This window comes from Cyprinus carpio, chromosome A22, assembly GCF_018340385.1.
Source record: "Cyprinus carpio isolate SPL01 chromosome A22, ASM1834038v1, whole genome shotgun sequence".
Lineage (NCBI taxonomy): Eukaryota > Metazoa > Chordata > Actinopteri > Cypriniformes > Cyprinidae > Cyprinus > Cyprinus carpio.
In genome coordinates, this window is record NC_056593.1 from 12,802,109 (window position 1) to 12,814,113 (window position 12,005).

The 12,005-nt window shown below is 35.0% G+C and overlaps 1 protein-coding gene across 1 annotated transcript; it reads left to right on the top strand.

Moving 5' to 3' along the window:
- Positions 1-85: 85 nt before the first annotated feature.
- Positions 86-10,385, top strand: LOC109071020 (lysophosphatidic acid receptor 3-like). Its single transcript, XM_019087495.2, has 3 exons — positions 86-600; positions 1,176-1,933; positions 9,165-10,385. The coding sequence occupies exons 2-3, from the start codon at positions 1,192-1,194 to the stop codon at positions 9,494-9,496; spliced, it is 1,074 nt and encodes a 357-aa protein (XP_018943040.1). The 5' UTR covers positions 86-600; positions 1,176-1,191; the 3' UTR covers positions 9,497-10,385.
- The last annotated feature ends 1,620 nt before the right edge of the window (positions 10,386-12,005 follow it).

Genomic DNA, 12,005 nt, shown 5'->3' on the forward strand with positions numbered 1-12,005 from the left:
TTATTTTTATTTTTTTGAATTTTTTATCATATATATATTTTTTAGTTTGAATTGTTTATACTATCAATGTATTAGAAAATGCTTATTTTCATGTTATCCTCATGCTTAAATATTAAATGTTCCCTTAAGGTGCCATACTTTCATGACCAAAATCATCATATTTGATGATGTTCAGTGTTGTGGATCATCCTTTACCTCACACACCTGAGTAAAATTGCGTTAACTTAACGAAACAGACACTGACAGAGAAAAAGCGCATGATGCATTGACAATCTGAATTCGTTTGAACCTTAAACTAGTAAACTTTTTATGTTAACACTTGAGGTCTTCGGCTCGTGGTGAGATGAAACGCGCATTCAGCGTTATTTCCTTTTCGAAAAACGTTATAGCGTTTAGTTTTTATTTACTTTTTACGAAAGCAGCGGCATATTCGCTGACCACGCCCACACTGACAGTCCTCTCCTCCCTAAAACTCTCAAGATCAAACTCCTGCAGAAACTCGGCTCAGAGTCGCCTTGTGTTTGTGGAGTCACGCCGGATTGCGCGATACCTCGGACTACACATGGAGAGTGAACCGAGAACCTGACGGGTCTGTCACTGGTAAGAGAGCTGGATATATCACTGCACGTTACTGGATCATACATTTGATTGCGCCAGAACTTGATTTCACGTGGGATTTTGATTGTTGTGGTTGTTTTGATTGTACTATGCATGTAAAGCAATCTGAAACAGCATTTGGGTTTATACTCTACAGTTATAGAGACTATACACTACAGTAAAAAACCAACTAGTGAAGACAAAATGTGATTAGAATGACAGTGAAACCTGGGATAAACTGTTTAAAAATGTACAAATAGCCTACTACAGTACAAATTGAACTAGAAGTGTTATACTTACAAAAAAAAAAAAAAAAAAAGTTTATTGTAAAACACTGCAAATGTTTTTTAGATGTGAAAAACAAACTATTTTACCTAATTTTATAGTGCATTTACAGATACTCTTTATATTAGATTTATTGGGTTTTATTCAAAAAGTTAGTCGATCAGTCATGTACGTTTGAGTGTTGCATTCTTTTTTGTTTAGTTTATTGCATTTCTTGTTGCATTTTGTCTTTTTTAATTATGGGGTTTCCCATAATTTATTTGTCTTATTTGTTGTTTTCCTTCCATTCATAGTGGTTTTTGTCCAAAGATGGCCAGGTATAACGTTTGCTATCATGATAAGCCCATGGGGTTTTTCTACAACAACAGCAACATATCCTCAGATGAATGGGACCAAACGCAGCTCATCCTGGTTCAGTGCGCTGGATCCATCTGCTGTTGTTTCATCCTAGCGGCCAACGCCATGATCATCGCGGCGGTGGTGACGAACAGGAGATTTCACTACCCCTTCTACTATCTCCTTGCCAATCTTGCTGCCTCAGACTTTCTCGCCGGGATCGCTTACGTGTATCTCATGTTCAATACAGGGAAAATATCTCGCAATCTCACCGTTCAAGGCTACTTCTTTCGGCAGGGTTTGCTGGACACGAGTCTCTCCGCGTCCCTGACCAACCTCCTGGTGATTGCCCTCGAGCGCTACATCTCTATCATGAACTGGAAGGTTCACAGTAACCTCACCAAACGTCGAGTGACACTGTTGATTGCCCTTGTGTGGGGTATATCGATATTTATGGGGGCCTTTCCTAGTTTGGGCTGGAACTGCATCTGCACTCTGGACCTGTGCTCCAAATTGGCACCCATCTTTAGCCGGAGCTACCTGATCTTCTGGTCTGTCTCCAACCTGGTGCTCTTCCTCATAATGGTGGGCATATACTTGAGGATATACATCTATGTGATGAGGAAGACTGTTGTCCTGAAGGCACACACTTCTGGATCTATTAATCGAAAAAGGACGCCAGTCAAGCTCATCAAAACTGTGATGACCGTACTTGGTAAGTTCTGGAGATGCTCCTTTAGATATGGTCTTGCGAAAGGGATAGTTCACCCAAAAATGAAAGTGCTCATGTTGTTCCAGATTTGTGTGACCTACTTTCTTCTTTGGAACACAAAAGAAGAGATTACTAAGGTCAATGGAGTCCTTAGTCAGGATACTGGCAATTTACATTTTTTACAGGAATAAAAAAAAAAAAGAGGATAGAGGTTCAATGGATTGTAGTGTAGTTTAACATCATTACTGATTGTTCAGCTGATGAAACGTCTTTTCAAAAAACAAAACAAAACAAAACAGAACAAAACAAAAAAACCTTAAATTGTTAGTTATGTGATCTAGGACCTTTGTGCAGTGTGTGCTCCTGTAAAGACTGTAGTTATTCCCTCACAGCCTCATTTTCGCTTTAAATTCAATATGCCATCTAACTCCATTTAAGTTCTTTTGTGGGTTTGGACCCCATTGACTTTCATTGTATGGTCAAAAATGGTTAAAGCGTTCATTAAAGTGTCTTATGTGTTCCAGAGAAGAACAAAATGCATACCAGTTTGTAGTGATATAGTGAAATATTGGCAATGGAAAATACTTGGCAGAAATGGTCAAAATTTATGAATTTTGTGGCGGGACTTTTTCAGTTGCAGAAATTTTGGTGCATCACGACAAAGTTTCAACAAAACTATTTCAGCCAAAGCCAAAACACCATAGTTTTTTTTGCTATTTCAATCATACCGGTTTGTATTGATGCACTGAAATTTCTGCATTCAAAAAACTTTTTGGAGGTTTCAGCTGACTAACCAATATGCATTTTGATAGAAACAGTTATATTTATTTCAAGCTTTTTAATGATGTGTTTTGACTGTTTCAGTTTCTAATTCATGTAAACAATTGGATAACCCAAAACAAGAAACAATGTCAGCTGTGTGAGTGTTCTTCTCCATTACCAAGAGTTATGCTTGAGTAGCTGTATGTTAAATTTGTTCGACTTCTCCTCTTTTCCAAAGACATTCACTACAACTGCTTTATCGGCAGAAATGACGACACCCTGAAAAGCATAAAGTGTTCAATTACCCAACTGCCCAAATTTAATTACCCAAACTAATTTTGGTTTCATTTTGTTTCATCACTACTGGTTTGGAATGACGTGATGTTTAGTAAATGATTACAGAATTTTCTTTCTTTATTCTTCTATTTTTTTGTGAACTATCCCTTATTAGGACAATACTAAATTACTACAAGTAGCCTGATAAAATTGGAAGTGAATTCATTGCACATATCCGGCACGTTGAACCACCACATGCATTCCAGACTGTGATATGTATCAGAATGTATCATCACTCCTCAGTCACTCAAAGTTCAATGGCAATTACAGGATATGTTGGTTTTTAGTTTTCTCACAAGCCTCCATAGCTCTGATGAGCTGTCCAAAGTCCACGCCTTTAGTCTGCAAGCATAATACACGCTCCCAGACTGCTGAATATGTTCATTTTACTCACAACGGAGGCTTGTAGGGTCTCAAATATTTCTTGCCAAACTTGTAACCCACTCAAGTGTGGGTGATGTGGGACAGGGAGGGTAAATATTTCTGCAAATTTATTACAGACATTACTAATATTTAGATTGGAAGTTTGTGATCTCATATCCTGCTAACCACGGGCAGTTATCTACAATTTTTTTTTTTTTTTTGGAGATGTTAAACTTGAATGAGGAGATGTAGACGAGAAACTGAAGAGTTAACATACTATGGTATGCAAAACACGAAACCTCCCACCGTTGCATTAGCTGATTGCTATCCTAAGTTCAAAGGTTGGATTTCTTTTGCCTTTTGTCTTTCTTTGTCTTTTATTATGAATTGTGTGTTCAAACAATCTACCAGACATTTTGTCTGCAAAGAAGCCATTGATAAATAAGAGTGTGTGATAAAGGGAAGGAAACATCTTTTAAAATTTAAAAGAAAATCCATAATTACAAAGAAATGTGGTACACATTTTCATCATTCATCAATAAAAAGTTCTTTAATGTGATTTTCAAGTTAAATATATTTTGATAAATGTTTTTGTAGAGTTGCATCACAACTTTTTAAATATTAATAAGCAGTGAAGTACACGAGATATCATATATATTATATTGTTATTAGAATTTAGATTTTTTTGTAATGCATTTAAGATACTTAAGTATCATTTTTATATATATATATATATATATATATATATATATATATATATATATAGATATATATATATATATAGTACAGGTCAAAAGTTTGGGAAACATTTCTATTTTTAATGTTTTTGAAAGAAGTTTCTTCTGCCCATCAAGCCTGCATTTATTTGATCAAAAATACAGAAAAAAAATGTAATATTGTGTGATATTATTACAATTTAAAATAATTGTTTTTAAATTTATTATACTTTAAATTATCATTTATTTCTGTGATGCAAAGCTGAATTTTTAGGATCATTATCACATGATCCTTTAGAAATCATTCTAATATGATGATTCATTATCAAAGTTGGAAACAGTTCTGCTGCTTAATATTTTTATTTTTATATATTTTCTTAGGATACTTTGATGAATAAAAAGTAAAAAAAAAAAAAAAAGCTATGTTTTTAAAATATAAATATTTTGTAATAACAATATACACTACTGGTCAGTAATTTGGGGTCAGTAATTTTTTTTCTTTTTTTTTAAATAAAATAAATACATTTATTTCAGCAAGGATGTGTTAAATTGATAAAAGTGAGAGTAAAGAAAATATATTATATTAGAATACATATTATTAGATTTTTTTTTTTTTTTGAATAAATGCAGTTCTTTTTAACCTTTTATTCATCAAATATATTAGACAGCAGAACTGGTTTCCAACACTCATAATAAATCAGAATATTAGAATGATTTCTAAATGATCATGTGATAGACTGGATGTTACATGTGACAATGAAGGCTTGAGTAATGATGCTGAAAATTCAGCTTTGCATCACAGGAATAATTTTTTTTTTTTTAAGTATATTCAAATAGAAAACTATTATTTTAAGCTGTAATAATATTTCACAATATTACAGTATCTTTTTCTGTATTTTTGATCAAATAAATGCAGGCTTGATGAGCAGAAGAAACTTCTTTCAAAAACATTAAAAATAGTAATGTTTCCCAACTTTTGACCTGTACTGTATATATTTTTTTATTATATATATATATATATATATATATACATATATATATTATTTTATTTTTATTTTTTAATGTGAATTAATAAATCTGTACCCAAAAAGGAACCTAGTGTTTTTAACATTTGTCAAGAATTGCTGTTTATAGACTTTGAAGAAAACTACTAACTTGAACAGCACCAAACCACCATTCACCATCACAAAAGCTGGTTTATGCTGGTCTAAATAGGTCTTTTTTGGAGAAATTCAGTAATTATGTCAGGCCAGCACATTGCAGAGAAGGAAAATCTGGTTTTTATACCAGTTTTTAGGAGTATCTCTTACTGCTTCAAGTTGCAGATAGGGCCAAAGTGGAGGAGTCGCCTGTTCCCTGAACAACAGGCTTCCTCCAGGCCTGTATAATTATCTTGCACAAGGTGGCTCTTTACACTGCCTGGCAGCTGAATCAAACCACCAGCACGAGTGGCCGGTTGCCTTGGAGTAAAAGAGCATGAAACTCATACTTGATGCGTGACTGTCTTTAACGGCAATTGCTCACATGTGTGAAAATCCGGTTTTGGCCAGATGAGATCACTTTGTTTACAGAAGGGATTGTTTCTGAAGAGACAGAGAATGTGTCCGGGAGACTTTATACAGTATAATGAAGATACGTGAAGATTCACAACCCAGTACTCATCAGTTAATTCTTGAATGAGCTGCAGATAAAAGCAGATGCCTGGGTTTCTGAAGCACGCTACATTCTTTCTTTGTTGTCCTGTGGCATGTTTGGTGGTAATGGTTACATTAATCCGTTGCACAACTCCTCTTTTGAGAAATTCTTTGTTGAAAACGGAAAAGAAACCACACCACTAGAAAAAAGTACCTTCTTTCACATGTGCATAAATGGATATTTTTTATGTAAATGTAGAAACATCAAAAAATCCCCACCATTTTCCATGTATTTTCCAGTGGGATGCTGGACCAATTTAATTTCACAGTGGTCGGGCCTACCAAGTGTAGAAAAAGAAATACTAGATGCTGGTTAGGACATAAACTCAAATAAAAAACTGTACATTTGTAAACCCTCAAATTAACCACCTTATTAGCATATTTCTGAGATTAAAACATTGATTTAATAATCAATATCCTGTTTTAACTTGTGTCCTGTGTTTGTATAAACACTGCCACATAATTTGTTCAAAACAACATTACATATAATTATTTATTTTTTAACTGCCTCCTACAGAACCCCTAAAGGGAAAATATGAGATTGGAGGAAAAAATATATATTTGAATGCTTCTGCATTCTTTCCAAAAAGTTGCATTGCGAAACTTTGCCATCACCTGCAGAACCTTTGCGTTCCCCCAAGAAAGTTTGTTTGCTTGCAAAACCTTTGTTCCCCAAAGAAACTACATTCACTCACAAAATGTTTGTGTTCCCCAAGCTTGCTCTCAAAACTTCACATTACCCCAAGAAACTTTGTTGCTAACAAAACCTTTGCATTTCCCGAGAAACTTTGCGTTCGCTCACAAAACCTTTGCGTTTCCCGAGAAACTTTGCGTTCGCTCACAAAAACCTTTGCGTTTCTCACAAACTTTGCGTTCGCTCACAAAACCTTTGCGTTTCCCGAGAAACTTTGCGATCGCTCACAAAACCTTTGCGTTTCCCGAGAAACTTTGCGTTCGCTCACAAAACCTTTGCGTTTCCAGAGAAACTTTGCGTTCGCTCACAAATCCTTTGGTTTTCCGCTCACAAAACCTTTGCGTTTCCAGAGAAACTTTGCGTTCGCTCACAAAACCTTTTCGTTTTCACAAACTTTGCATTCGCTTACCAAAACTTTGCGCTCACAAAACCTTTGTGTTTCCCGAGAAACTTTGCGTTCGCTCACAAAACCTTTGCGTTTCCCGAGAAACTTTGCGTTCGCTCACAAAAACCTTTGCGTTTCTCACAAACTTTGCGTTCGCTCACAAAACCTTTGCGTTTCCAGAGAAACTTTGGGTTCGCTTACACAAAACCTTTGCGTTTCCAGAGAGAAACTTTGCGTTCGCTTACAAAACCTTTGCGTTTCCAGAGAAACTTTGCGTTCGCTTACAAACAAATTGGCTTTTCGTTTGCTCACAAAACCTTTGAGTTTCACAAGAAACTTTGCATTCGCTCACAAAACCTTTGCGTTTCCCGAGAAACTTTGCGTTCGCTCACAAAACCTTTGCGTTTCCAGAGAAACTTTGCGTTCGCTCACAAATCCTTTGCGTTTCCCGAGAAACTTTGCGTTCGCTCACAAAACCTTTGCGTTTCCAGAGAAACTTTGCGTTCGCTTACAAACAAATTGCGTTTCCAGAGAAACTTTGCGTTCGCTCACAAAACCTTTGCGTTTCCCGAGAAACTTTGCGTTCGCTCACAAAACCTTTGCGTTTCCTGAGAAACTTTGAAGTGGCTTTCAAAACTTTGTGAAAAAAAGGAACTTTGTGCTTGCTTGCAAAACCTTTCTAATCCTGTGAGAAACTTTGTTTTGCGAGGGAACACTACTTCATTTAGGATTTGTTGTTTGCTGCTTAACAACTCTTCGTAACGTTCCGTAATGTTATATAACTGCATTAACTCACTGTAGCTATATTTATTTTTTTATTTACACAAATTGTTTATTTTTAATTGTTTTTGCCTGATTGCTGTTCCATCTGTAGCAGTGCTGCCATTATATGGTCTGTTTCACAATTTAAAATCTTTCAAGGTCTTCTTTTAAAATAGTTGTGGCCCCTTTGAGGCTCTGTGGCCCTGTGGTACCCAACCCTCTCACTGCCGCTGTTTGTTATGCCATGAAATAAATGCATATATGCAAAAGGCTCTTACAACTCTGTGCACATCTGGAGAAAACATGGCACTCTGTCCTCCTCCACAACTGTTTAATATGATTAAAGGGAGGAACGAGTGTTCACTTAAATGGCGAACTTACGAGAAACCACAGAGGAATCCCCATTTGATGAGGTTTTGGATTTGATGATAACTCATCTGAACGCTTCTGATTGGCCGCTGCATTCATAAACACAACTGAATCGTGTGTGATTGGTTATAAAGCGCAACGCTGTAAATACGTGTAAAAAGAATTATGATGCAACATGAACAGATTATTTTTATTTATGACAGCTATAATGGATTTAGTTTAACTGACTGTGCAGCGGCATTTTGTCCCAATCCTCCATTAATTTCCGATCCTTGGCCAGGGGAGGGCTAAGCCTTCTCCAGCCTTACACACGCTCCACCATATGTTTATGACATGTTTTACAGAAATAAAAATATCTAAACTTCTTTAAAACGAATTAAATTTGCTTAAGAATCCAAATTAAATTCATCAGTGTTTATTTGTAAGAATCTTTTTATTTTTACTATTAAAAAGACAAAAGTACTAATTAAGAAAATGTTTTTTAGCAATGAAACAGGAGGTGGGTTTTGTTCGGATTTGTCAGGAGAAGCTCTGGCATCTGAAGACAACCATCTCCTTTGTACATTTTAGTCCTTATGAGTGTTTTCTAATCTTGAAAGACATGCTACTACATGTTCTTCACCTGAGAACCGTCTTGTTTGTCTGAGCTTGTTTTGATTTACAGACAGGATTTCATATAAACTTAAAAGAATTATGGGGAACTGTGGCTAAAAGCAGCTTTGTTGCTGTGAGTCACTCTACCGAAGCTCGAAAAAGAGCGTAATTGAGCATGTTGGGACAGAAGCGCATTCTCTAAATGAAATAGAAACAAACAATGAGGAAAATCACAGCAGCGTCTACAGCAATGCAAAATAAAATGTGTGTTTAAGGTTGATCTTAGGGGTGCAGCAAGGCATATTTTATTTTTTTTTTGTGAGAGGAGACAAATTGTGGAGGGAACCAATGGCAAATGTCTCTTTTAATTTCCTTGAGGAAAAAAAAAGTTGAAATATCAGCTCCTTGATGTTTCGTAAACTTGAATAGGCTAGTGAGTTTAAACTGTAAAATTTTTATTTTTATATTAACAAATCCAAAAACTTTTTTATGTGATACCTTTAAATGTATATATTTTTATCATAAAAAAAAAACTGAAAGTCAAATGTTTGTCTTTTAGGAGCATTTGTGATCTGTTGGACCCCTGGACTTGTGGTTCTGCTCCTCGATGGACTCAATTGCGAGAAATGCAACGTACTGAAATTCAAACGCTGGCTGCTGCTCCTCGCCGTCCTCAATTCCGTCATTAACCCGATCATCTACTCCTACAGAGATGAGGAAATGTGGACCACTATCAAGAACCTGATGCGCTGCATTTGCAGCGGGACGAGGCGACAGAGGTCATCCAGGGCCAACATTCAGCGCAGCTCTGGTCGGGAGACGAACAGTAGCCTGAAAGAGAACACAGCAGAGGACAGCAAGGTCTCCGCACAGGAGATACTGACGTCCTGAAGGTGGGCCGGGCTCGTTTTTGACTCTGTGAGGGCCATTTTTATCATCCTGACGTGCTATTGCTCCTGAATTCTCCTGCAGTCTGCCCTCAGAGATGAAAAGTTAGAGTAGAATTTAATGTCAGTACAAAGCAATGCATTATTTCTAGCATTTTCAGTGATAGTCACCCACATAAACACCTCCGTGCAGCATGTCTGAGCATGTGCACGACCCACCACGTCACATCTTCCACAGCAACGCACTTGTAAAGTTTCACTTTACCTCATTAATTCATCTTCTGACCATTTTTCAAGATCCTCAGCAGATTTCATTAGTTTACTGTACTGCCGTAAAATCTGTGTGAATCTGAATTATTTTCTAAGTATAATGTACTGTTTAAAAGGAGTCTTTGACATTTTTTTTTATCTTGAAATGGATGTATGTAGTATGTAGTTCATAATGTTGACTTGATGTAGATATTAATATAAGCATTTGAGAGATTTCATATGCATTTCATTTTCATAGTCTTCATGTGTGAGAATGACTTTTTATGATTTACTGTATATAGTCGAATATTAGATTTAAATATTAGAATTTTGTTTATGTAATACATGATTAAGTGCTCAAATATGCCCATGTAAATACATATCAGTACTTCTCATTTGTTTTTTTTTGTGGCTTCATGTGTAAACAATTCCCATTATTCAAAATTACACAATTCAAATTGTACAAAAATTGGCTAATTTCATATACTGTATATACCAATGCACTCACTGTGAGTGGGAGAAAAACAAACAAAATCTCTAAATATGAAGTAAATTATTATTTTTTTTTCATATTAACTGCTGTTATAATGTGAATTGAATGATCTGTATATATAATTTCATTGTGTTGAACAAAAATACAACGATATTTATAAAAAAAAATGAAACCATGAGTCTTTTTATGCTTCCGAATAAAAAAGATGATTTTATTTTTAAAAATCGTGACTTTATATTTCACAGAACAGGGTTGCGATTTGTTAACTAAAACTATTAAAAAATATTTTTCAGTAATTAAAGCTGAACTAAAATAAAATATTAGATAAAAAAATAATGTAAACCTAAATGAAAATTAAGAAATGTTGCAACTAACAGAAATATGTTTGTTGAAATACTAAAACTGAAATAAATTTAACTAGAAATAAAACAACAGATCAGATTTTTGAAGTGAAACCAACCTTCCAATTTATTTATTTTTTAAAATTAGGCTACCTATGCAATTTATATATATATATATATATAAATAAATTCCTTAACATTATTGGGTCCTTATTTAACTTTTTATCTCAACAACCCCTCCCAATGTGCTTTAAGCTCATAGGCTGAAATCCAAACTGTTAGGTCAGGGGTACAGAATAAACCGGTTTCCTTTCTTTAGGCTTTGAAATTGAGATAATGCCCATCTTGCGCAATTCTGATGCAACAGGCTGCTGCAGATCGTCTCACCTGAGCTCCAGTCATGCTCCTGGTGTTGCGACACGGCTTAATTACAGCATGACGAAACTATGGCGCTTCAGATGAGGGTATCCTGGGAAACCAGCTTTTCCTGTTGATACCTGGACAAAGATGTTCTCAGTGGTCACTTGCAGGTCCTCATGTCGGGCGTCTGAGAGTGTCGCGTGTTCCAGCGTTAACAGGATGATTTATTCTTCCGGTGTGGGCATTGATTTCATAAAGATGAAACAACATTGGGAAATAAACAGGAAATGTACACAAGTTCTGTCCTGAGGCTTTTGTTTTACACAGTGTCAGTGTTTGTTTTCCAAAGCTGCTCTTTTGCCTACAATCAAAATGCAGTTGCAGTTTTGTTTGGTATAAAATGAGTACATATCATGTTTTGAAGTCCATTTGCTAAAAATACACCATTAGACTAATATATCTCACACTTGTATTTTTATTTACATCTTTTTCATTCAAAATGTTGGGTATGCTATTCAACTTTTAAAATAGTTTCAAAAGGATGCAAAGATTTTTTACTTTTTAAAAAGTTTGGGCTAAAATGTAAAAAAAAATGTTTATTGTTTGTTTTTGAAAGAAGTGTCTAAGTCTTCATCGATACTGCAATTATTTGATCAAATATGCAGTAAAACAGTATTGTGAAATATTATTACAATTTAAAAAAAAAATGTTTTAGTATATGTTAAAATGTAATTTATTCCTGTGTGATGCAGAGCTGAACTTTCTGCATCATTTCTCCAGTCTTCAGTGTCACATGATCCTTCAGAAATCATTCAGATATGCCAATTTGATGCTCGTGAAACATTTCTTATGATTATCCAACAGTTTTAGTGTTGAAAATGCTGCTTAATATTTTTGTGGAAAACATACTTTTTTCATATACATGTATGTATATATATATGTATACGTATATGTATGTATATATGTATATACAGTATATGTATATATATATATTTAATTATATTTTAAATAAAATGATAAAAGGTCCTTATATACGTTTTGATCAATGTAATGCAGTCTTGCTGAAAAAA